Here is a 27,550-nt window from a genome sequence, read left to right on the forward strand (position 1 = left end):
TATTTTACTGTTTAAGTATATCAGGTCCTTAGTGGGATCCTGTCAGATGTTTTCAATAGTTTTTAAAGGCTCCAAGAATGAAATGGATAATGGAAGAAAATCCATTTAAATTTAATGGGTTAGAAATGAGTCTCTTGCCTGCTGCCATAAGTTATTAGGGTTCATAATCTAAGAAAGGTTGGCATGAATAAAAGATGGAACAAAGACCTCCTTACGGATCGGTCATTACGCCTCAAAACATACCTCATCCACAAAACCTGGATGTGGAGCTCTTTGGTGACACAGGGACCCAAACTTTAGGGTCAGCTTCATTTGGAAAGTGTTCCACCCAGGGACATGTAGAAATTGTGGTTTGTCAATGGTGGAAATGTCCCTACTGCTTTCTCCACATACTGGGCAATTCTTAATTCAGGTGTGTAAGCCCTTGCTTTCTAAGTGACGTGACAGTGTAATACTAAGATGCCAGACTCCATGCGATGTGTGTCCCATATCACTGCTCCCTTGGAAGCTGTTTCAAGAGAACAAAAAGACCAAGAAAGTGCACCAGCGCTTTGGAAATATTGTTCTTCCAGTCAATACTGACTTGGGATCTTAATTTCAATGTTTTATCAACTCCAGTATTAATGTATACCACAATAATACATTGGTTTATATTTTTAAAAAGTAGATAATTTTGCAGTTTTACTCAGTGTCCCTTCAAAATACTTTTCAAGGATTCAAAGATAAGTTACATGGAGTTTTGCTTCTCCACACTGAGAATTCCAAACAGAGTTCTATACTGAATGAAACTCTCTTCCCATTCTTTTTCAGCTAATTAATGACTTAAAGCAAATGGAAAACATTACCATCTTTATTGTTGCTAGAAAAAAATGGCTATATTCCTGTTTCTTTTTCAGATATTGTTTAGTCTTACTTGTTAAGTGTATAAAAGGAAAGTTGTAAGCTTTCTGTTTTGACCGGCTGCAAAGCTCTACATACAAAAGTACAGAACAGAATTGAGGTAAAATGTTTAGGTTCCAAGATGAAAAATTTGACATGCTCTGGTTGTATTTCATTCCTATACAAAACCATACCACCTCAAAGAGCATAGTTTGCAAACTGATGTCCCATGGATGGAATGCAGGTCATAGGCATGCTTTGTTTTGACCAGCACAGTCTTTGGAGATTGCTGAACTCATCGCCAACATTTAAAAATTTGGAGAGGGTTTATATAGAATCCTAGGTATCTAGGAACCCCATTCCTACATAGCACTAATCCTGTTGCTGACTAGTAACTGCCCCCTTTCCACAACACACACCTCAACGTACAGAAAGCTCCAATTCCTCACAGTGCCTACTGCTCCTTACTGCCTTGCTGGTACCAATCGCCATTGACCACAATAACTCTGATACTACATGGCTTGCTTTATTCATTTACTTGACCTACTAGGCCCCTGATTTGAATTTGTGACCACATTATTTACTGTGGTTACTGTTAGAAAAGCAGAGGGAGCAACAGAAAAATATGTGTTATTACACGGCAAAATGTAAAGCTGACCAAAGAACGGTATTTAAATATCAGTACAAACTGGGCATTTTACACAAGAGTTCTTCAGATCTTTCTGTTGGGGAATATTTCAGTGAGGCAAGAGGCCCTATAGACTACATACACAGTCTTCTTTCTGTCTGAAGAAATAGCAACATTTTGCTTTAGTAATAAGAAGATTCTCTAAATGTTTGTTTGGGTGTTTTTAATGTAGAAATTAAATCTGCAATGGGGAATACACCTAAGCCTACCATCTAGCTCTCTCTGTCCCTATTACTAACCCCACTCCATCACCAGCATAGTCATGGGGTTTCCCCTTGGGAAGGACTCAAAGATTTCTTTGTGAACCATAACCACCTTTTAAGAATGAGTTTTATCCAAATCACACCATTGAGACTCATAACATCAACCTTTACTTAGACTCCACTGCATCCCATTTTTGACTTGGATTCAGGGAGTGTATCTTTATTCTCTTTCCATGCTACATCCACGCATCTTTCTTTCGATTTGTGCTATTAATTATCTCCTATGTGTTATTTTTAAAGACTCACTAAAATGAGAAGAAGTATTTGACATATCTCCCTGATACTAATTCCCTTAGCACTTCCCTGAATAGAAAGAAGAGCGATTAAGTGAAACCATAAATATCCAAAAGAAGAGGACTAGCCAGTGGTAAAAATTTCAGTAACCACTTAGTCATGGATGCTACCCAGTGAAAACAATGTGTCTCCCACCTAAACAGTATAGTCATCAGTGGAAACATTCAGGTTTATATTAATGAATGCACAGATAAATTAAGCGTTTACAAATAAAGAGTCCTATAGGATAATCTCTTTTAAAAAAAGAATTTCATATATAAATGGAAAGACAAGCATAAGAACAATTTTTAAGTCTGAAAGAAAACTGGAGAAAAGGAATGTTCCTGACTCAGGAAAGGAACAACCAGAGACTGGAATCATCATCTTAGCTGTGATGAAGGGCCAGCACGGCTGTATCCACCATCAGTAGCCAGTGCAAAAATAACAGTTTAAAGGAACGGCATCGACAGTAGTAAAATGGCAATTACTCTGCACGTGGCTTTTTCAGGCCACCCTCAGCATATCCAGGATGTCCATCCTCATCAGGCCAGACAGGTGCCGTGGAAGCCAGGGCATTAGCAAAGAATTCTGAGGAAGACCGTTCATGTTTTGTTTCTGTTTGTGCAAAAAGCTCAAGTTGTTTTATTTGCCTGGGGGAGGATTCCCCCGGAGTTCTTAGACCTCAAACCAGCTCCCAGAGAGCCGTCTCTTGGAAGGAGGTGGCATGAGGGAAGGCCAAGTGTGGGGGGGCTTGTTTCTGAAAGTTGGACACCTTCCCTAGATATGGGTCTTTGTGGAAGGAGGAGAAGGAGAATGAAGAAGCTCAGCTAACATGATGCAAGACACTGGCAGCCTCTTTTATTGTATGTGAGGTGTGTTTTACTCTTCTGAATCTGAAAAAAAGAAAAAGAAAAAGAAAAGTGTCAATGCTGCCTCTCCCCCCACCCTTCTCCACCCTCCAGGTCTGAGGAGAAGAAACTCTGTGCAACAAAAAAAGCGGGGAGGATCAATTAAACATTTCCATACTAGTCATTGCTATCTCCTTTGCAGCACCGTTTGCTCTGTTCATAAAGGGAAACGCTCAGTGGAGAATCTTAAACACTGGTTACTTTCGAAATCTTCATAGTTACTTTCAACTTGATTATCAAACGTTTGGTTCACGCAATATGGATACTAAAATACCTTATTTTGCAACCAAGATGACAGTGACTGCCAGGTCTGGCCAATATGCCTTTGGGGTCAGTGGGATTGGAAGAAATCAGATTCATCAAATCCCAACCATTTCCATACCAGAAGCAATATTCCTCTCTCAGAATTTTTGCACACCCACCTCCCCCTCAGAAGCTTCCCCAAGAAGATTTAAAGCAAGATGTGTCCCAACTGAAATCATTACACAGATGGGTAAACCACCTGACTTCTCTACTGGACCCAGAGTGAGGTGGTGGAGGAAGAAGACAAAGATGGAAACAGGACTAAGTTAATGGAAATAGACGGTAGTGGATTTTTTTTTTCCAGCTGGCATACTCTACCCCATGCAAGCTCACTAGGCTTGGACAGAATTTCTAAAAGGCAAGCAGACAAACAAAAACCAACATGTTATTGCTTCCCATAAATGTTGCAGGGACTGCAAGTCATCATGCCTTATAGTTAGAGAGGGTTCCCTCCTGTGCAGGGCTCCAAAGGAAGAGGAGTACAGTGGCTTAGTTTTTAAGGATTACACCATTTACCTACAGAAATGTTAGGAGTCATTAGTGGATAAGGAACATTTCATATTCGACTTGAAAGACTAAGATACTGTCCTAAAGGAGACTTAGTTGAAATTAGGCGGTGAACTAGTTGAGAAATAGGAGAGCCCTATCTGATCTTTTGTAATTATTTTCAATTCTCAATTTTCCAGGGGCCATTGATCCAATCCTCCTGTTGTTCCTTTCTTCATTCTGGTCCCATGCATGTTTACCCTCCGACAGCACCTTCACCCATTCAGCAGAAGTAACAGAAAAGAGAAAAACTTCTGACCAGTTTACTCTGATGGTAGCACTGGCAGTGAGGGAAGTGACCAGTTGCCTCTCTGGAACTTCCCAGGGAGGGAAAGGGGTGAAACAAAAGCTGAAATCAAGGACTAGAAACCTCCCCCTGATTCTGATCACCTGCGCGATTTGGTCCGGGTGGGAGTTGCCAGACAGCACTCCTCCTTAGTGCTCTGGCCCCACCATTATCCGTTTGAGGTCATATGTAATGAAACTCCTTTCAATCATCATAGCACTAACCACCTTAGGAGATGTCCCCACACCCTCAAATATAAAACTCAATTTTATTATGATGATATAAGTCTGAGGTTGATTTTTTAATAATTGATCAATTGGTTGGAAGGATGCTAGGGAGAGCTGACAAGGACCACTGTTATACCCAGTGAGCCTCAATTAGCCAACAAGGGAAGGGATTCACATCTCCTTTCATGTGGCCTCCATGAACAGTGGCCAGCTGTCCAGCTTGCAGGGTTTCTCCAGAGATGGAAAGAAGTCCATCTAGGATCTTAATGGACCCCAAAGGCTCTTGAAAGAAGACCTTTCTCCTTTTCTAGGCGTTGCTTCTGAGTGAGATGAGAAGTGACTTGGCTGTGGATCTCCTCCTTCCCCTCCACAGTCTTCTGGTCAAGGCATGGAGGGAAGAGGTATATAAAGGAAACGTGTCTAAGCTGCACCTATGTTCATTAAGTACAACCAACAGTAAAAGATGCTCTGTAGCTGGGTCTGGGACCTGAATGACCGTCCTGGCCTTCCCAAACACTTGCTCTGTCGAAAGTAGTTTCCGTTCATAAATCTCTTAGGGCACTTGCTGTAAGGTGCCTCATATCACAGCTACCTGCAAGATGTAGATTCCTTGAGGGCAGGGAAAACATCACTTATCTTCATAACTCTGTGCGTATATTACACACTGCCTGACACATTGCACGTCCTCAACAAATTATTTTTTAACAGAAAGGAAGTGAATTAAATAAGCATCAGGTAGATGGGACAGATACAGAAGCATAACGATGAGTAGGAATTCTCTTGCCACCCTTTTTGAAAATCTTTTCAGAGCAGGAAACAAAAATTAAAAAGAAAATCGTAAATGTATTTATTTTTTATTTTATTCAAGAGCAAGGTAGGATATGTCAAAAACGTGTATTTCCTTTGAAGAACTTGCCCCACCGGGGACACTAATGTCCTGGAGAAGAGGCACATGTTTGCAGGTGGCGTTGACATGCTCTGTAAGGCAGGCTTGCTCCTCACTCGCTCCACACTTCCTCCCCTCACCCCTGAGTGTCCTATATTTGCTTTGTTGTGGTGTGGCTTTGTGTCTTTGTTTTCAATTTATACTAAAATTGGGTAAGCATTTTAAGCTAAAATTGGGTAAGACCACAAAGTATTACTTTTATTTTATAAGTTCCTGAAGACAAGTAAGTGGCCACTCGGTATTTAACTGAGATGAAGGATTATTTTTTGTTCTAGGGTCTTTGAATTCCACTGATTGTAAATCTATGTTGGCTTTTTGGAGGCCACAAAAAGCAGTTAAACTCACCCACCTTTTTATGATTGATAAGCAGAAATGGAAAATATCTTCACCTAACTTGAGATAATTCGAGAAAATATCTAGGCGAGTGCCATCCACCCACCCACCCTTTGACCAAAGACTTCTTACGTCTCACAAAGGGGCAGCCACAGAGGCTCTGAATCCTGAGGCACATGCTGTATGAATTCACAGAAACGTATTTACTCTACGGAAATGAACAACAAAAAATGTTTCAGCAACTTCATTTGGAGAAAAAGGAGGTGGAAACTGACAACAGTGTGGCCTTGTTTATCCCACACTTCCCACGCCATTCCTCCTACAGGTAAGTGGAGATGCTGTATGAAACCATTTTGTTTAAAGATGATTGTTTTAAGAAGAGGCTTAAATTTCGATTTAACGTGAGTTGACTCTAAAAATGTGTTTATCTGTCATAATGTTTATTCCTAGATCATCTATGAGGCAGGCCTCATAGGAATCTGGCACCAGGCTTGAAAAACAACTGTAAACACTTTTCTTTTTCATTTTTCTTGGTTTTGATTTTTTATAGCCTGATTCAACTATCATCCAAGCTCAAAGAAATAAGCTGACTTGGCTGAGAACAGAGCTGGGATTCAAACCAGATTTTCAGGTTCCAGAAACTCTACCATAGCTGCCTCCATATTGAGTCAACTTCCTATGAAAACAACAAAATACAGTAAGCAATGGAAAGGAAGAATAAATGTGGCAAAACCAAACCCAATTTTAGATGTCTAGTAGAATTTCTGTGGGGCTTATAAGTGGGTTCTGGTTTGGTTTTGTTTTTTAATAATGAGGAAATGCTAGAAACAAACAAACATTATTTTAGATATAGCTGATAGAATTTATCCAAGCACAGATTTCACTGATTTAGGTCGTAAGTGCTATTTTAAATGGTTATCACTAAATATCCAAAAGCATATATTGCCTGCTTTCTCCTTGCCCCAAATGATAACGGATATGATTACAGTATGATTATTCTAAGTGAATTTCACCGCATGGAATATTAATGCTACAGCCCTGCTAAGATAGATGGGTGGGTGGATGGATGGATGGATGAATGAACAGATGGACAAACAGACAGAGTAAGTGAGTAAGTAAATTTATGGGAATATAACTTCCTGAAACCTTCCCTATGCCAACATGCTGAGCTCTTAAAATGTACCCATTTGATCCAAATACACAGAATAAAAACAGAACAAAAGATGGCAGTTTTTAGCTTCAACCCTTGCCCAATGTTTTCTTTTCCTTTGATCCATGGCATCTGTGCTATCACTGAGAATAACGATGGTATTAAAGTTTTATTCTCTAACTTTTCTGCCTGCTCCTTCCCTTTACACAGCATGGTCTTTCCAAACTGAAAATCTGTGAATAACTCGCTCTCTTCTGCCCCACACTGCCCAAGGTGTTTTACTGTTGTTACTCTCTTATTAAGAAATTAGTACCGGGTGCCTGAGTGGCTCAGTCGTTAAGCGTCTGCCTTCGGCTCAGGTCATGATCCCAGGGTCCTGGGTTCAAGCCCCACATTGGGCTCCTGGCTCCGTGGGAAGCCTGCTTCTCCCTCTCCCACTCCCCCTGCTTGTGTTCCCTCTCTCGCTGTGTCTCTCTGTCTGTCAAATAAATAAATAAAATCTTAAAAAAAAAAAAAAGAAATTAGTACTTTAACGCTTAAAGAAACAATGAAAACATTCAAGTCTGCAAGTGCTCCAGGGCCTGGTCCACTCTTCAGAGGTAAGTAAACATCAGGCATCAACAGCCCCTACCACTCCTTGGGGCGGGTGAGACGACCTTGAGTTGTCTGCATACTTAAGTTTTGTTTCTGATCAGTCTTTGAACCTGCTGTTTTTGAAGCCAACAAGAAGCCAGAGACCACAGAGACCAAGAAAGTCCTTCAGAAAAGTTAAGTGAGGCTGGAATTTTAGACCTGAAACATTATGACTGCTCTTCATGCTTTTCTCAATTTTATTAGTTCAGGAAAAGCAATATAAGATTCAAAGTAAGTGAAAGAAAAAACAAATATTTTTTCTCAAGTTTTCACTGTGGCTCCAGAGTAGAAGATAAAAATAGCATGCATGTATTGTAGAGGGCTAATACTTATGAAATACATATGTCATCATTTGAAGATCGTGGTGCCCTTCTGTGGAGAATGCTAAGAATAAACACAAAGAGGAAGCTTCGATACTTGCTTGATACTGCGTTTTTAACGGTTCTCCTAGTGTGGGGGTGTCTAGAAAAGAAAGGGCATTAACAATGTAGACAGGGCTAGCTCCTGGAATTGGCACATATTTACTGCAAAGGCAGCTGTTATTTTAAAGAATTTTTTATAATGTTAATAGAGTTTCTTTTGATGAATGCATTGCTACTTGTGTTCCTCCCCGCCCCGTGTTGAATCTGACAATAGCTAACATTTTAGGTGGAAAACAGATAAATATTTATTTCATGAATACTAAGAAGTTATTTTTAATCCTGAACATCAGTGTTGAGGGAAAAAAATCACATTTTCCACAGTTCCAAAACTGTAATCCTTTCTGTCAGACTGGGTTCCTTTAAAAATACAATGGTACACTAAGAGTGTAACGAAATGTCTAGAAGATAAAGTGAAACAATGAAAGCTTATTTACCAATAATTCCAAGGGAAAAGTTGTATTTTGTCATTACCAAAGTGTACCTAATATACTTTTGACATTTCTACTATGTAGTTACTTGGTAAGAGACTGGAATCTAAACGGCTATGTAAAAAGCATGAATGACTTTAGAGGTTTTCTTTGGTATAACACAATTTAACTATTTTAAACACACCAATCTTACGTTGTATTATATAGATTATGTCATCTACCTATGCAATATACATATATATGTATATGCTATACATATATTTACACAATTATATATAATATATCCCGTATCTGTTTATATATATATTTCATATATATGTGTGCATATATATGTATGTGTATGTGTGTATGTGTATGTGTATATATATATATATATATATATTTCAGTTGCTGTTCTGATACTACAATGGGAATTTCAAAAGTACAAAAATATACAGGAGGATGATAGTAGCACAAAGATATTGAGAGAAGCACAAAGATATTCACTAAACCTAAAAGTATATAAAAATACACTGGTTTGAAATGGATGTTTGTAACCGAAAGAGCTAACTGTTTTGATTCACTGTGACTCATTGAAGCTAGAACCATGTGTAAGTAATAGGCTTTGTACTTCCATGCTCTCAAGAGTATAAGTCGGTAGTAAAAGGAGCAGGAACATTTTTAGTTCACCCCATTTGACCACTTCCTACCCACATATCATGTAATGGTTAATAGTCTTCCCCCAAATCCATCCAAAAAACAATTATGTTGGGTTTCAGCATTGCTGAACTCACAATAACTCTTGTTGGGTCAACCTACAGCACAGCTTCTGAAGATAACTGGAAAATGACACTTAAGTATATCAATCAAAATGTTTTGCAACAAAACCCTTTAAATCTAATTGGTGAGGTTTTATCCAGATACATGAGAATAACAGGCATCTAAAAAATAATTTTGCAATTCTCTCCTCCATTTATCAAACTTTTGTAGTTTTCCTTTGACAGGGACACTGGAGTGCAGGGTTTAGACCCTTGGGTTATCTCACTACTTGAGAAAATAAGGATACAAAATGTTTTGAAAAACAAATATTTCATGGCTTTTCTTGCTAAACTATACCATTTCCTTATTGTTGACGCTCCATATGTTAATACATACACATAAATTTGTCAAGCAAATGGGTCACAGGAGTTTTCATGGACCAATGGCTAAGGGAAATGGGATATTAATCAGAACATGTGTTGTTATGATGACTTATCTTAACTGGAACTCAGGGGACTCCAGATATTTGGTCCCTGTACACTCATGGAAAATAACTCAGAAGGATGCTGGATTCTCATGTTGAGGGAAAATTCTTCATTAAAGAAATAGGCCTTCTTTCTGTCAATGCATAAAGGGCTACAGTGAAATATCTTCCCAGAACTAAGAAAAAAATATTCTCCTCTGAGAAGGAAACAAGTAAAAAACCCAAAAGTTGGGATTAACTATTTGTAGAAACTACCTCGAGACAGCAGAGGTTGACTTCAGTGGCTTGATCAATAGTGAGGTGCACTGCAAATCAGTCATTGCTAAAAACAGTTAAATACTGAAGTTTTACAGGTTTTGTTCTTAAAGTAAATTAGGAAGGACTCAAGGTTATTGTTATAGTAGCACTGCCTTGGATGTGAGAAGAAAGGACAGGGTAACAGCTAGTGTTATCAAAACTGTTCACCATCCTTGGCCCTTTTTACTCATCACACTTCATGATCTGAGCGTACCTCTGGAGATGTATAAAGCTTATGAAAATCTGGTAGCCAATGGTGGGGAATCAAAAACAATGCCTTAAAAACAAAGAAGTTTCCTTAAGATTAAGGTCCAGAAATGTAATCAAGAACAACTAAAAGTGAACAAGAATGAACATCTACTCCAAATATGAACCTATCTGATGGCTGAATGTATGGTCGAAAAGGAAACTAGAAAGAGAGGTGCCAAGGAGGAATGCCTCTTGCACTGTCAGAATACAGGCCATGCAAGATGGCCCCCATCTATTCTTCTTGGCAAGTCTATCCCAATGGTGGAGACAGATGTATGAAGATATTCTACCTTGAAGTCACACTTCATCAACTAACTCTCCTTACAGCTTGCCAAGCAATTTTCTGATATGATTTGAGTTCTCAGGTAGGTTTTGCTTCAGGAGAAAGAAACCATTGACTGGCCAGTTGACAGGAGTATTTCAGTGTACATATTGTACATCAGTAAATTAGCAGTCAAAACCATACATTGGTTATGAGTATTGGTGTTAGTGTCAACAAATCTTTTGCAGCATAACTAACTCTTCATTTACTGTCAATATGAAACTCCTCTGCCATTGTGTGGAGCCCTTCTTGCTAATTCTTGCTAATCAGCAGGTCTTCTTTACATCATCACATATAGTGTAGGCTCCCAAATGAAGGGATTGCTTGTTTCTTTCCAGATAAGATAGTTCTTACATACAGAACAAAATGAATGAAAGTCCACAAAGTGGATTTCACTTCACAAATCCTATGTCAAGAATTTTCAAGATTCCATAACCTCTCCTATAAAATATTGTCTAATGTGTGCCTTATGCAACATAAATTGGGATAGAAGTTATAGAAGTTTGAACTAAGATGGCCATTAAGACACTGCCCTCTAAGACTTGTCAACCCATTAGAATTCTGAGTAAAATCATTTTGACAGCTGTTTAGAAACAAATCAATCTGTCAAAACTTGAGGAAAATATTAAATGAATATAAATGCCTATAAAGTCCCCGATGGCTAGGTAGGATATATGGGATTGATTCAAATTTGAGTATACTGAAGATGGGTAAAAGTGTTCAATTGTTTCTATAGCTCTGCATTAGCTGCAAGTGATATTAAGAAGCCCCGTGGGAAGAAACAGCATAGATTGGAACAATGAGGTAATAAAAGGAGGCATTGACCTACAAGCTATGGTTTCGATGGGTCTGAAATAGGGGAGTTCTTTATTCTGGTGTATAAAGACAGCCTAACAACCACTGTCCTGAGTAGTGTGGGAAAAAAATATTTGGAAGAAAGAATGAGGTGAGCATGATTCCCTGAGAAGAGAATACTGGGGTACAGGTATTTATACAGACTTGAAAACTGATGATGGTCTCAGCAAATGCATGCCTCCTGAATAATGATCTATGTGCCAGGGTGTTTGTTGCTTCTCAAATCTTTGAACATGAACCTAAGTCAGAAACTATCTCTGCTGTGAAGATAGACGTGTCTCAGTTCTCCAGGCACCCTGCTGTTGGGCTGTTTCCTCCCTGGATTTGCAGAGAAGGGCACACCTCCAGGCCTGTGCGGGCCCTATCTATCTCTCACTACCAACTCCACTGCAAAGCAAGTCATGACACCCCACCCTTTAGGCAACTAACAAAATATTTTCAACATTAGCTGAAAAATAAGAACATCAAGTACAACTCAAGTGTAAAGGTTCAGACTATATTCTTCCGCTGCTGTTATTCATAACTTGGTACATCTATTATAATAGAACAAAAGGCATCTAACAAAGTCAAAGTCATCCATTCCATTTATTTACCCACTTTCAAACTACTTTGGTAGGATCAGCTAGCTAGAAAACAGGAAAAACATATTCATTTCTTCAGTTGACTCTTGTGAGCCCTGTAGCAAGTCAAGGTCATGAGATACCAGTCTTGTGAAGAATCACATCACAGGTAAACCGCATGAATGTACACAACAAACCTTTAATCTCAAGTAGTTATTCTACATGAACTAACAAGAATATTGGCTCTATTACCTTTTATGTTTCCTGTATTGAGTGAAAGACAAGACCATGAGCAACTTAAGAAACATGCAGAAAGAGTGTCTATAAGGAAATGAGCTGACAAAGTTGTGTCCTGACAAGCAAAGGGAAGTAGAGAGCTAAGAAATTATTAGGTGAATACAATATACAAGTGTAAAATCATCTCCCTGTATGTAAGTTTTGTTTTGTTTTCTCTCAATACGGTCTTTAATTTGGCTTTTAATTTGTATTCCCTACTGATGCCTATGATCTCCCTAATGTACTTATTTGCTAGCTGTACATCTCTTCTTGTGAAATGTTTAAATCTTCTGCATGTCTTTAATTAAGTTGTTTATTTTCTTATTATTGAACATTGAAGTTTCTTTAGATATTCTGGATACAACTCCCTTAAAACATATAGGCTTTGCAAATATTCTCCCCAGGTCTATGGGTTGTCTTTTCATTCTCCCAATAGAAGCTTCTGAAGAGCAGGTGTTGTTAATTTTGATAAAGTATAATTTATCAATGTGTTCTTTTATGGTTTGTACTTTTGGTGTCATACCTAGAAAACCTTTGCCTAATGTGAGATTTCTAAGAGTTCCTCCTGTTCTCTTAACCATGAGTTTTATAGTTTTATACTTTCAATTTAGGTTTATGATCTATTTTAATGTTTGCATATGATGTAAAATATAGGAGGTAATTATTTTGCATATCAATAGCAAATTGTTCCATCACCATTTGTTAATGACTACCTTTCTCCATGGAATGCCCCTTGTCAATAATAAGTTGTCTGTGTACATATGGATCTATTTCTGGACTCTCTATTCTATTCTATTGACCCATTTGTCTATCTTGATGCTAATACCATGCTGCCTTGATTACTACAGCTTTATAGTAAGTCTCAAATAAGGCCTACTTTTTAGTCTTCCAACTTTTCCCTTCTTTTTCCAAGTTGCTTTGTCTATTTTGGGTGCTTTGCATTTCCATATAAATTTTAGAATTGGTTTGTCGATTTCTACAAAAAAAAAAAAAAACCTGCTAGGATTTTAATTGCCATTGCATGGATCCATAGATCAGTTTGGAGAGGACTTACATTTCCACTATCTCTGGAAAATCCCCCAATATTTAGCAACTAAACACTATGCCTCTAAATAATTCTTAGATCAATATAAAAATCAAAATGGAAATTAGAAAGTATTTTGAACTAAATGTGAATACAAGTGCAACACGTTAAAATTTATGGCATACTACTAAAGTGGTACTTAGAGAGAAATTTACAGCACTTAATGCCTACATTAGAAAAAAAATCTCAAATTAATCACATTAGCTTCCACCTTAAAAAAAAAAGCTAGAAAATAAGGCAAACTCAACCCAAAGCAAGGAGAAGAAAAAAAATAAAAAGATAAGAAATCAACGATATAAAAACAGAAAAACAATGGGGAATATTAACAACAATAATTAATAACACTTATTATCCTCTAGCCAGACTAGTCTGGGAAAAAAAGAGAAAAAGGACAAATTACCAATATAAAAAAATAATAGATTAGGTCATTACATATTCTACAAAAATTAAAAGGATAATAAAATAATATGAATATCCTTATGCCAATTTAACTCCACTATGACCTGTAAATTTACTTTGTATGACTTGGATCCTTTTCAATTTATTGGGACTTGTTTTATATCTCACAATCTGGTCTATATTGATAAATGTTCTGCGTGCACTTGAAAAGAATGTGTGTTCTCTATTGTTGGATATTCTAGGGATGCCACTTAGGTAAAGTTGGTTGGTAGTGTTGTTCAAATCTTCCTTTCCTTGCTGATTTTACATCTATTTATTCTATCAACAACTGAAAGAGGAATGTTAATGTCTCTAAATAAAATTATGGATTAAAAATTTTTTTTGCAGGGGCACCTGTATGACTCAGTTGGTTAAGCATCTACTTTCAGCTCAGGTCATGATCCCAGGGTCCTGGGATCAAGCCCTCAGCTCCCTGCTCAGTGGGGAGTCTGCTTCTCCCTCTGCCCTTCCCCCCACTCATGCTTTATATACTTCAGTGCATAAGTAAAAAGGATTAGTATATCGTCTTGATAAACGGACAACTTTATCATGAAATGAACTTCTTTAACTCTGGTGACAGTGTTTGCAATGAAATCTACTTTGTCAGATATTAATGCAGCCATTCAAGCTTTCTTTTTATTAGTGTTAGCTTGGTATACCAATTTCCATCCTTTTACTTTTGGGCTATTTGTGTCTTTTTTAATAAAGGCAGACTATAATTGTGTTTTACAATTTGAAAATCTCTGCCTTTTTATTGGGGTCTTTAGGACATTTAATGTCATAACTGATATGCTTAGTTTTAAGTCTATGATCTTGCTATTTGTCTCATATGTTCTTTGTTCCCTTCTTATCTTTTTTTTTACCTTCTTGTGGATTAAGTATTTTTACAATTCCATTTTATCTCTTTTGTTGGCTTATTAGCTACATGTCTTTATTTTGTTACTTTAATTGCTTTAGAGTTTATAGTATATGCTCTTAATTTATCACAATCTACCTTCAAATGATATTATATCACTTCATGTATAATAGAACTTTATAATAGTATACTTCTATTTCTCCCTTCGCAGCTTTTTATGCTATTGTTGTCTGTTTATGCTATTGTTTTATGCTATTTCAGTCGTATATGTTATTTTTTAAGATTTATTTATTTATTTATTTAAGAGAGAGGGAATACACAGGAGGGGCAGAGGGAGAGGGAGAAAGAATCGCAAGCAAACTCCATGCTTAGCATGGAGTCCAACACAGGACTTGATCTCATGACCCTAAGATTACCACCTGAGCTGAAACCAAGAGTCAGCCACCTAACCGAACGCACCACACAGTGCCCCTCAGTTGTATATCTTATAAATCAGATGATGTATTATTATTATTTTGTTCAAATAGTCAATGATCTTTAAGAGATTTAAATGATAAGAAAAAATCTTATGTATTTATCCATCTAGTTACCATTTTTCGTGTGCCTCATTCTTCTGTGCAGGTCCATATTTCCAACTGGCATAGTTATCCTACTGTCTTTCATTAACATTTATTGTAGTGTGGGGTCTACCAGTGATGAATTCTTTCAGCTTTTATATCTGAAGATATTTTTGCTGGGTATGGAGTTCTTAATCAAATTCTTTTTTCATTCAGCATGTTAAAGATGTTGTTCCACTGTCTTCTTACTTGCACTGTTTCTGATAAGAAATCTACAATTATCATTATCTTTGTTCAATTGCGCATGAGTTTTTTATTCCTCTCGATATTTTTAAATTTTCACTTCATTACTGGTTTGAATAATGGAATTATGACATGTTTTGGTGTAATTTTCTTCAAATTTCTTGTGCTTGGGCTTTACTGAGCTTCTTGAGTCTGTGCATTTACACTTTTCATCACTGGGCAAAATTTACTTTGCCCAAGTAAATTACTTCATCAAATATTTTTCTTTCCTCCTCTCTCTCTTCTTTATGTTAGGGACTCCAGTTACACATACATTAGGCTGTTGAAGATGTCCTACAATTCACTGATGCTCTTTATAATATTTTTCTGTTTCATTTTGGATAGTTTTTCACTACTCTTTTCTTCTACAATGTCTAATCTCATCCACTGTACTTATTATTAATCTCATCCAATATTATTTAGCTAATACCACTCAGTGTGTTTTCCACATCAGACATTATAGTGTTCATCTCTAGAAGTTTGATTTTCCCTTCTTTATATCTCCCATGTCTCTAAACAACTTCCAAACATATGGGCTATAGTTATAAGAACTACTTTAATGTTCTTGTCTGACATTCTAACTTCTGTTTCAGTTGTCTCTCTCTCTCTCTCATTATGTGTAGTATTTTCTTGCTTCTTTGCACATCCAGTAATTTTTGATTGGATATTGGACATTGTGAATTTTACCTTGTTGGGTACTGGATATTTTTGTATTTCTGTATATACCTATGAGCTTTACTCTGGGGTGTAGTTATTTGGAAACACTTGGGGATCCTTTTATGTCTTGTTTTCAAGGTTTATTAGGTGAGATCAAAGCAGCATTTAGCCTACAGCTATTTACTCCCCCACTAATAAAATAAGACAATTAGGTGAATTCTACCCAATTCCCTTTAAATTATGAGGTATTCAAGTCTGGCTAGTGGGAATAGGCACTTTTCTTGCCTTATATGAGGTGTGAACATTAGGACCATTCCCCCTAATCCTCTTGAATGGTTCTTTCCTGATCTCAGGTAGTTTCCTATCTGTATGGGTCAATCAGTACTCTGATGAATGACTACTCTTTAGATCTGTGGAGTTCTATATCTCTACAGCTCTCTCCTCTCTGGTGCTTTATCTTGTTAACTTTAGCCACCATGGCTCTCCCTGGATCCTTATCCAACTCTTCAACTCAAGGAGTCCATCAGGTCTGCCTGGGTTCCCCTTCATTATGCTGCCTGGAAACCCTCTCAAGGGAGTAAGCTGGAGCAATCAAAGGATTTATTTCATTTGTTTCCTGTTTCTTGGAGATCACTGTCCTTCATTTCTTGATGTCCAGTATCTTGGAATCTATTCTTCCACATAAGTTGTCTTTTATTATGATTATTATGGTTTCAGGTGAAAGGGTGAATCTAATTCTTATTAGTCCTCTTTGGCAGAAGCGGAGGTCCATAAATAGTCTTTTGTCTACCCTTTTCACTCTACGTAGTTGACTTTTAAATTTCATGAACACCTTTAAACATTCCAATTCCCAGAACATTCAGTGAAGGAGAAATGCCTGCTGAACTCCCTCTCTGAGACTTGGCAAATAACCCTGTAGGGGCTAATTATAATCAATCTTTTGAGAGACACAAATGGTTGCTCTCTCTTATATCTCTGTAGTCAAATAAAGTTAAAGGCAAATTCATATTTCTGGGCAACTATAAAAAATTATGACAGGTCCAAGAGGCTATGCTGTTTCAAACATGACTAAAAACACACAGGAAATAATTCATTCACTGGCACCTCACAAGTCTCCCAGTGACACTGTAAAAGTTTAGGCCCTGAGAGAATCTTGGCTCAGAGGCCCCGATCTTTTTATGTTAGTACATTTCTCCCTAAGAGTGAACAAGGTAGTTTCAAAGGACATTCATTCTTTGAAGTCAGTTCAAAAATTAGTGCTGCAGGATACTAAGTACTACCTCAGCAGCCTGACAGAGATAATGTACAACTGCAATGTGTTCACTATGCCAGGATATAATTTATGCTTTTAGCACATACCCCTTCCTTCTGTGTGTGCCTCAGCTCAATGGAGTTTGGGAATAACCAACCATGGTCCAGTTTCCATCAGGTTTCTTTCTGAATGCGTACAATGTTGCAACTTCAAACCATAGTGGGTTTGGTCATACTGGGCACTGAATTGTGCTTGGATACTCCCTCTCAAAAATTAGACAGAACTGGTCACCACTGGTTCCCAGGGGCTGTATTAGGGGTAGAGGCATTAAAAATAGTTTGACTCCCTCTGGTCATCAAATGTAATAGGATCTATTAAAAAGAAATGTTCAAAATGTATGTGGTTGTTACTAGACAGCTTTTAAAAATCAATGTACCCACTGATCCATGTATCATTTAAATTTTTTCCTAAAGTAGAGAGTCTTGATGACCAAAGGTGAAGAGATAAATGAGACGGATCAAAATCTTTTCCACTTCATGCCACCAAGAATAGCTTTAGTCCTGGGAAAGATTTTTGGCTAAGATAGCACAAGTAACTAAAGCCCAGTGATCTATGTCCTTATGATACCAAGCAGTGAGAATGACTGATGTCATGTTACCCCATCAATGAAATTAAAATACAAAGTTGTTCATGTCCGAGTTTGTGTATAAACTTGCTAGTATAAACACACCAGACCCATTTGAATCAGTGGAAAGTTAGAGTTTTGGAGGGGAAAAGGAATAGACATCAGAAAATATCTCTTCTTTATCTACTGCACCCTGTTCACTGTCCAATGGGATCAAGAATCTTGTTCACCAAGCAATCAAGCTTTACGTTTATTTGTTCAATAGAACATAGTATCTCTTCACCCCTTCCCACACCCCGCTTTTAAAAAAGCTGTTAATTATTTTAAATACTTGGGGACAATTCAATTATAAAGGGCACAGGTAAAATCAAAGGGCTTAATGAAGGTAATAAAATGTAATTCACAATGCCCACATGACAACAACATAACAGATACTTGTAGCACAATATAAAAATGCAACAAGAGCCAATGTTAAAGATTTGGGACTTAGTTTATTCTGTACTTTTATGCTGTAGGAATTCAGATGGGCTAGTCACTGAATGCAGGATGGGCCAGGTGTCCAGGTGCTGGGTTTACCTCTAACACTATTTTCCTCCACTATACATTTTCTGGCTTGTGTTACCTTGACTTGGGTTTAATGATATCTGGCAACAATTACCCATAACAGAGTCTGGCTAGGATGACTGTCATTTTGAATTCTGTTTTGTCTCTGTGTAATGCATGTCTTAGTCACAATCATTCAAGGAGGGTATCTTTATGAGGTATGTGGTTTCCATTTGCATAAACAATTTGGTGAAAAACTGCACATGGGTGTTCCCTAGGTATTATGTGATAAGACACCTGGAGTGAATTATTGAATGAGCTTAGAAGAAAAGGCTTGAGAACTGATTTCACACATATGAATAAAGAAAGCCTGTCACAGTGGCTTAGAGATGAAAGTTAGAGGCGCTGCTTCCTTTTGAATAGGTGGAGTTGTGTTCAAATTTCTTCTTACTCTTCCACCTGGATACTCAGTATTTGTTCTTCAGTGACATTAAAACCAAACTATCAAAGAACAGCTGAGCATCCAATACAATGTCTCCAGGGAGGTATGATTCAAAGAGTGTCTGGGACACCTAGAAATGTGCATTTTCAGTTTAATATCATGTACATGTATGAAGGAGTCGCTAAGAATAAGCCCATGTTACAAGTGAAACAGGAGATTTATAAAAAAGGCGAGAACAGTTTTCTCAGTAGGATAGTACAAAGTCTGAAGGATAATATAATCTGAACTTTGAGGTTTTAGAGAGAGTAGAATGCTCTTTGTGAAAAGTAAAAGCAGTGTTCATGGAGCACATCACAAGGTAGGTTCAGTCTAACTGGTCTGGTGGGGACTGCCATTCAAAACTTGCCTTTGAGACTTATTCTTGCTGACCAAACTGCATTCTACAACTATGTATGTTCTCCAATATGTGGGTCTCCCAACATAGTGATAACACCGAACAGATTTCTGTTCTTATTGAAAGCAATAATTCCTCATTAAAAGAGAAAATGTAAAAACTGAAAACATGGAGCATTTCCCATTTATGCTGCACAATTCACAACCAAAGACTCATATTCCATCCCATTCCAATCAGCAAGTCCAGAGGCATCTTTAAAGTGAAAATGAAAAAATGGCAAGTGGTAAAGAGAGAGTGTATAGAATGCATTTGTGATGGAGCAAAGGATGGTGGAGGGGAAGAGATATAATGATAATCTGTAAATTACTGAAATAGGGATTGAGTACTCCTTAAATGCAGTGAAGGGTTTTTTTAGGGTATAATATAAGAATATATCAACAACCACAATTTCAATTTGAGGTGTAATTCTAACAAACCTGCATTAAATTGCACATTTTATGGAAAAATATAATGGGAATTATGCTCTTACCATCTGTTTTCTTTGAATCACTTCCGACATTAGATTGATCTTTCCTGTCTGTCTTATTTTTACCATCTTTCAAGTCACCTGAAAGTAATAAACATGACAAACAGCATATGTATACAGCTAAAAGGGAAGTTATAAATAGTCTTAAACTTGTCAAGGTAAAAAGATGGAAAAAAAAGTGCATAATTTTAGTCATGAGGGGGTACATATCTGAATGTATCTTTTTAAGCCATATATTAGGTCTTAAAAGTTAGATTACAATCCAGAAATTAAGACAAAATGGTGACAATAATAGCTACTTTATAGACATAATATAAGGACAAATGTATTTAAGGTAGTGAATCTGATATCTGGCACATCACGCAATGACAACTGAACTCTTAAAACCGAGTTATAAATGGTATTCTAAGTAACAAGCTTGTCGAAATATGATTTGTAAATGTTAAAAAACACTATGCAAACAGATGTAGAATAAACGCGTGTCAAAAACTTACTTAATTCATTCGCGAAGGAACCAGAGAGATCATAAGGAGGGTGCCAAGACATTTAAGGAAATGGGCATTTATAGGCATTTTAGAAAACTGTTAAAATAAGATTGCTGTGTTAGAAACAAAACTGGTTATGTCCTACAGGGCAGTAAAATCATAACCTGGGGTGGGGGAGGTAATCTCTCCCAACAGTCAAAAATTTGTAAGTTAGCATACAACTTCACAGGGCCTAGGCTTGAGTCAATAGTAAAAGACAAAGTTAAACACAGTCATGGTCTCCTAAAGCAGGAGTCATCCACCTGTAGCTCAGGGGCCAGTGTGGAAACAGCGATCTTTGGAAATAATCACATGCATTTTGTTTGCATGCTGTCTGCAGCCGCTTTCACGCTGCGGTGGTAGGCGCCGCAGAGTTGCAACAGAGACCCGCAAACCCAAGAATAGTTACTGGCTGGGCCGGCACAGAAAAAGCTTGCTGACCCCTGTCTAAGATAATCAAATAATCCCTGGCCATGTCTTTTTAAGAGTATGCCACTGTGACATTGAAAGGACATGGCATCCCCTCCCCCAGTCTTATTCTCAAGTTTTGGAAATTTTTCTTACAGTCTTACTAATGGCATCTTTCCTTTTGGCCTGCATAAAACCCAGAATATATTACAACTAAAATATGGTACTTCTTGAAGCAAGAAGACCCTAAGAATAATTGCAACCAGGAAGGAGTAAGCAGGGTCCCATCTTTTTTGCTTTCTTTGTGCCAGGCATAGCATAGGCATCATTTCATTAAATTCTTCTAACAACGCCATTATGAAGGTACTACAATTGAAAGTAGACGAATTCATCACAGTTTAATTCATTGAGTGATCAATTTGCAGAATAACAAGCTCATCAAATGACTGAGGATGTTTTCCAAGCGTGACTTCTCCTTTGGCTTCACCGCAGCACTGTGTCACACGCTGGTCCGTCCAGCTGTCCAGCGCAGCGCACCGGCCACCCGCCAGTGGTTCACACACCACCCCGGCCCCGCTTCTGCCCACAACCTTGCATGTGTGGCTCCTTCCGGCAGCAAAACTGCTCCTGTTGGCAGCCGTCGATCTGGTTTAAGCCATTCGTCTGACAGTTTTTGCATAAATGGCCAAGTGATTTTGTTTCAACCGACTTGTGAAGAATGGACATGAAACTCATATTACCATCTCCATTTTATGGCTATGGAACCTAAGGCATAAATAAAGCAATCTACCACAATATGCACAGATGGGTCTGATTCTAGAAGCTAAGCTCTCAACCACTGTATCTTGCAACTTCCCTATGAAGCTTAAGTTTTCAATTTCAGGCTTCTGTTTACTGCTGCCATTTCTAAATGCCTTTGGCCTACAGATTTATAAAGAAATGGTTATCTAAGGACAATTCAAGACCATTTGGGGTTGTGATGTATTCGACAAAGTAAGTATTTTCAATGGAATTTGACAAATCCTAAATTAAGTTCGGAGTCAATAAATTCTCCAAGTTTCCTCTTACTCTTAATTCTGAAATGGGATGAACTGGCTGAAGGGATTGAGGGGAAAGGGGGTCAACTCTAGCCAGGGTGTAAGCAGGAGGAATTCAAGTGAAGGACATGATCATCACCCTTTACCACCACCAATGGCCAAAGAAAGGATTCCTTTGGAGGTCCCATGAGACAGTCCAAATACTGGCTCCTTCTTGTTTTAAGGATGCCAGAGATGGACTAAAGGATCTTGAGTCCTGTAGTCAAACTCATTCCCTGCAGAAAAAACGTCTTTCTGTCCTAAATGAGCCTTCACACCTTAATGCACAATACTTTATGCCTTCAAGGTTTCCCTGGACTAGAGCTTTATGCACAGCTGCAGCAAGACCAGGATGTCTTCCAGAAGTCACAGGAGAGGTTCAATTTGCTGGATGCTAGCCAGCAGTCTGTGGGCAGCCTGCCTTTTCCTCAGTCAGGGTTGGGGAGGCTGAGAGAGGAAGTACCTTGATGGAGACCAAAGCCTGGGGATCTCATAGTTGCTGATGAGAACACCTCTAGAACCCCATTAACCACTGTCCTCTGGTTCTATCCTGGAAGTACCTTGCGTGACCACAAGAAGGATGATGGGAAAGTGACACATGTTTGTTTGATGATGTTCCTTGAACAGAATCCATTAGGTAATTTCCCATGGGTTGTATATGGAGTAATAGCTGATGTGAGCTGTTATTCAATAAACAGAGGAAACAAAAGAGCCTTTCTGCACAGTTATAAATCATTTTAATTAGGCTGCTGTAACACAGTCCCGAACCACCATTAGCCTTTCTTATTATTGCTTAAAACTGACTTCTTTTCCCATCTCTCATTTAATACTTAGTTTTTAAGGGAAATGGTAGACTGTTGATTACTTTGCGAAATAAACACAACCTAGTTGAAAACTTGGGCTCCTGTTTGTTTCTTTCAGGCTCTCCCTCTAATGGTCTTCAAAATTGATTCCTGCCACCTCTGCCCTCTCTGGGTATTTGTTTATACCCATCTCATAGAATTTATAACCTTCTCTATGACCAGCATGTTTATGTTCATTGGTTTCTCTCCCTGACCAGACCAGGGGTTGGCAAACTATGGCCCATGAGCCAAACTTGGTCCCAGTGCCTGGTCTTATATGGCCCACAAACTAAGAATAGTTTTTATATTATTAAATGGTTGAAAAAAGAGAAGAATACTTAATGACATTTGAAAATTATATAGAATTTAAACTTGAATTTTTATAAATAAAGTTTTATTGGAATTCAGCCATGCCCATTTATTTATGTTATCTGTGGCTGCTTTTGCACTAAAACAGGAGTGTTAAAAGCAGCTGCAATAGAGACTGCATGGCTCCCAAAGTCTACAATATTTACCATCTGGCCCTTTACAGAAAAAGTGCGCCAACCCCTGGAATAGATTATAAGGTTCTTGTGGACCTCGGCTGAGCCTCAATATTCTTCTGATTTCCTACTCTCCCCAATAGTGCCAAAACTTGTAAACAGTAGGGACATGCCGATTATGAAACATAGAATTTGGACTCAGACCTGAATTTGACTTGAAATCTCTACTTCGTGGTTGCTTAACCTTAAGCAAGTGATTTAACCTTTCTTCTTTCCTCATCTGCAAAATGGGAATGAGTATATCTACCTCACAGCATTGTTGGCATTTTTAAATAATTTAATGTAGGTAAAATCTCATGTACAATGTCTGGCATATATTAAGCATTCAATATATATTATTGATGTTACTTTTATTAAGGGAAAGCCATTTTTAGCCCACCTTCCTAAAAGAAAAAAGCAGGGAAGAAACACATCTTGCCTCTCTCAGGAGCCCTTCCATACTCCTCCTTTGAGAAAAAGAGACTCATCTAGGAGGAGTTTGAGAATGCAAAGCTCGGTTGAGCCACCCATTTCTCTAGTTCCCAACCCCCTCTGAGATGTGTTTTCCACAAAACACACACCTTTCGTGTCACTCCAGAAGCAGTCTGCTGGGGTGTTGGGGTGCTGGGGTGGGAATGAGGTGGCAGGTCCGAGGCCTGCCTGCTCTGCCAGTATCTGGTTGGCTAAGCTCACTTCAAGGCAGATGTGTGAAGAAGCCCATGTGCTCAGCAGACCAAGTCACATTTTCCAATTCAACTCCAGTTGTAGTAGAGCTCATATTTTGACCATTGACTTTCTTTTTTTTTTTTTTTTTTTAAAGATTTTATTTATTTATTCATGAGAGACAGAGAGAGAGAGAGAGAGGCAGAGGGAGAAGCAGGCTCCCAAGGAGCAGGGAGCCCGATGCGGGACTCGATCCCAGGACCCTGGGATCATGACCTGAGCCGAAGGCAGACGCTTAACCATCTGAGCCACCCAGGCGCCCCGACCATTGACTTTCTGATTCTGGTATCTCTCTCTTAGTTGGTTCTGACCTCGGGAGGGGATGAGAGGAGGTCTTTTCCACTGCCCTCTAAAAACTCCAACAGGTAGATCATAAATTCTTATACAATTGAACATATTTTCGGACAATGATGCACTTGAATACAAAGCTAACTATTTAGGAGCAGTCTCCAGAACCAGGCTGCTGAGGGGCTGGACAAAGTGGACAAAGGCCTTTTCTACCTCCTAGGGTGCTCATGGGGTTACCTGAGGGAATTCATGCAAAGCTCTTGGAACATGATATGAGTTATTAACATTACAATATGTATTAAAATATTGTTTTCTGATTCTACATGTTGTATATGTTCACTGTAAAAATAATTGGAGAGTGTTGTGCTAAGCACCTTCTACATATTCCTCATTTACTCAGGCTATGTAGCATACATAATAGCTACAGCATGGCCTACCAGGCGGATAAGAGAATAAACACATAAAGAAAGGACTTAAAAGAGCATCTGGTGGATAGTCAATAAATGCTAGTTACTCTATTGTCATCATTGTTTTGCTATCATTCTCATTATTGGAGGCTCACAAGTGGCCCTGCTGTGAGCAGGTATTATTGTTATGCACACTTTACAGAGCCAGTAGAAGGTTAAGTGACCTGGCCAAGGCCACCAAGAAGTGAGAGGCACAGCTGTGACTTGAATCCAGGTCTGTCAGACTGCAAAACTACCTTGCTACAACTTGAAAGTTCTAGAGATTCTGAACTTCCTGCTCTTCCCTAAACAAGGTAACCAATTCCATGCCCTTGTGCCTCAGCTCATCTTGTTCCTCTGGTGAAGAAGTCCTTATCCCCCATCTGACCAGTGAAGTTCAACATTGAAAACACAGCTCAGACACCACCACCTCCTGATGCTTTCTTTGACATTTCTCCATTCCACGAGCCCCAGATGCAACAAAGCTAATGTCTCTTTTTTGACATGATCCTTGAGCTAAATTTAGCTGCCTTGCCATGACTGTTACTTGCTCAGAATTATTTCTAAGGATGCCCATGTCTCTATGAGATTGTGGACTTCCTGTGGCCTTTCCATTTCTAAATTCTCAGTGCCAAGCACAGTGCATTTAAGGTGGTGACCAGATCATCTGGGTTTGCCTGGTACTTTTCTGGTTTTAAAATCTAAAGCTCTAGATGCCAGGAAACCCCTCAGTCCCAGGCAAATGGGATAGGTGGTCACCCTAATGTATATACTTTTTCACCCACAGACATACAGACCTGAGCCCCAGCCCTACCTGCTAGAGGGATAGTGCATATGGAAGACACTTTCCATCCACCCATCTGGGCAATAAACACTCAGGAATGTGCTGAGATTGGTCATAGTTATTTCCCCAGTGGACAGGCAGGCACTGGCCAGAGTCTCCAGAACAGCTGGGAAAGGCCTGAAAAGTATAAGTCTCCCCAGAGAGAATGGCCCAAGCCAGCCTCTGGCTTCTTTTGATGGGATCCTAATGGAACCCATGGCCCAGTGAGGTGTGATGAGCAGCAGCTGGGGAGACCAGAGATGCCAGCTCTGAGAGCCATCCTCATAGGTGTGGTTGTTTGCCAGTTTCCATTCATCACGTCATTAACACCCCGAAAAGAGCCTTTCACCAGTGAAACTGTACTCACCATTCTGTTGTTTTTCTCCTGAGGACTTCTCAGCTTTGGAATTTTTCCCATAAGGGTTGTCGCTTTTGTTTGTGCACGTTCCATTGACTTGATTCTTAGCTTCCCCAGATGTCTTTTTCTCGGCTTTGCCAGCCGCGCCTTCTTCAGCCTGGCTTTTGGCTTCCATTTCCTTTTGCTTCTCCTCTGCAGCCAGGCGAGCTTTTTCCTCTGCTTCCTTCTTGGCCTTCTCCTCTGTACCCATGGCAAGTCAGGAAAGGCACAGAAAAGATGAAAAGAGGTCACACTATTAGGAGAATTGCCTCTTTAAACAAAAACAAGTATTTGCATTGAGTGCTTGGGGTTTATTTTTGGTTAATTCAAGTCAGATTAGTGTGTATATTCAGGAAACCAATAAAATTGGTTCATGGTGATGTCATTTCTGAAAATAGTGGGTGAGAAGAAGGGGCAGGGAGAAAGTAATAATAATAATAATAAGGATAATAATAACTAATAAACCAATATAACAATTGTCATTTTCAATATCTATCATCAATAACTTCTCTTGAGTGTGTCCTCTATGCCAGGTATTATGCTAAGTGCTTTTCAAGGATTACTTCCTTTCGTTCTCAACACAGCCTTAGGCGGTAGCTACTATTATTATAACCCTCTCTTATAAGTGTGAAGTCAAGGCTCGGGGACATTACAAAACCCTCCCACAGCCACAGTTAAAATTGGAGTTTCATGGAGATTTGCTTAGGCTCTGGAGTTTAAACATGAACAACTGATTACAAAACAGAAAGGAAGAATAATCGCCACAGTTTCAGGCCACTGTTTCTGAATGTAAAAGTAGGAAGAGGATAATTAGTCCTTACAAAAAGCCCGGTCTTCAAACTGTCCACAAGATTAGAGGTAGCCTTTAGTTTGGGCAGGTACCCTGGTCTGCATCTTCCCCTTTAATGAGAGGATGTCAGCCTTATTTCCAATTCTGTTTACTGTGAAAGGGTCTGGCTCTGTGTTTCATCAAAAACATAGCATAATTGCATATGGTCAAGTATTCGTGAAAAGATTGGTTCATTCATTCAACTAATATTTATTGAGCAGCAACAGTATCAAGTACCATTTTAGGCTCTGGGAATGTAGCAGCAAGCAAGACTTAACGGAACAGAAAAGACCATAATTAAGTAAATAAGTCACAAAGATAATTTCAGGTGGTGAAAAAGGTAAAGCAAAAGTAAAGCAAAGTAATATGATGGAACAGGATCAGCATAAGGGAGGGAGGTGGCCTTAGATCAGGAGGTAAAGAAACTACTATCTGACAAATTCTTAATGATGAATTGCTGGCCATGAAATAATCAGGGAAAATAGCATTCCAGGCAGAGGAATAAAAAATGTCAAGGCCACGAGGTAGGAATGAGCGTGGGATACTGAGTTAGTCAATATGGCTAACACAGATTTAGAGGAGGTTAGTGCCAGATGATGTGGTCAAACAACCAAGGACATGCAGAGTTGAGATCTTGCAGGGCCCTGGAGGCAATAAAGTGGCACTGGGTTGTAGGAATAACACACGCCTAAGAGACCCATCCTCCCTCACGGGACAGACTCACCCCATTTAGCATCCAACTGATTCAAAAGGCCTTCCAGATTGTGCCATCCATTATAAAAAACATTACTGAATTTTTTTTTTCTCTAGATGTGTTAAAAATATCCCACACCTCACTATCAAGGGTCCTCTTTATTTTCCTTGGTTAGTCTTGCTCCTGAAAAAGGTAGCCTTCATAGACAACAAGTTTGTAATCTAATGGGCACGCAGGTGGTTACGTTTCTCTTTGTT

The 27,550-nt window shown here is 38.7% G+C and overlaps 1 protein-coding gene across 1 annotated transcript in view; it reads right to left on the reverse strand.

Annotated features, from left to right (window-relative positions):
• Positions 1-27,550, reverse strand: part of PDE1C (phosphodiesterase 1C) — a 299,837-nt gene that overhangs the window by 29,822 nt on the left and 242,465 nt on the right. Inside the window, exons 15-16 of the mRNA XM_021689572.2 lie at positions 25,741-25,971; positions 19,726-19,803 (exon numbers count right to left, since the gene is read on the reverse strand). Coding sequence (XP_021545247.1) covers positions 19,726-19,803; positions 25,741-25,971 — 309 coding nt within the window. The remainder of the gene's footprint in view (positions 1-19,725; positions 19,804-25,740; positions 25,972-27,550) is intronic.

Source organism: Neomonachus schauinslandi, chromosome 12, assembly GCF_002201575.2.
Source record: "Neomonachus schauinslandi chromosome 12, ASM220157v2, whole genome shotgun sequence".
In the NCBI taxonomy this organism is placed as follows: Eukaryota; Metazoa; Chordata; class Mammalia; order Carnivora; family Phocidae; genus Neomonachus; species Neomonachus schauinslandi.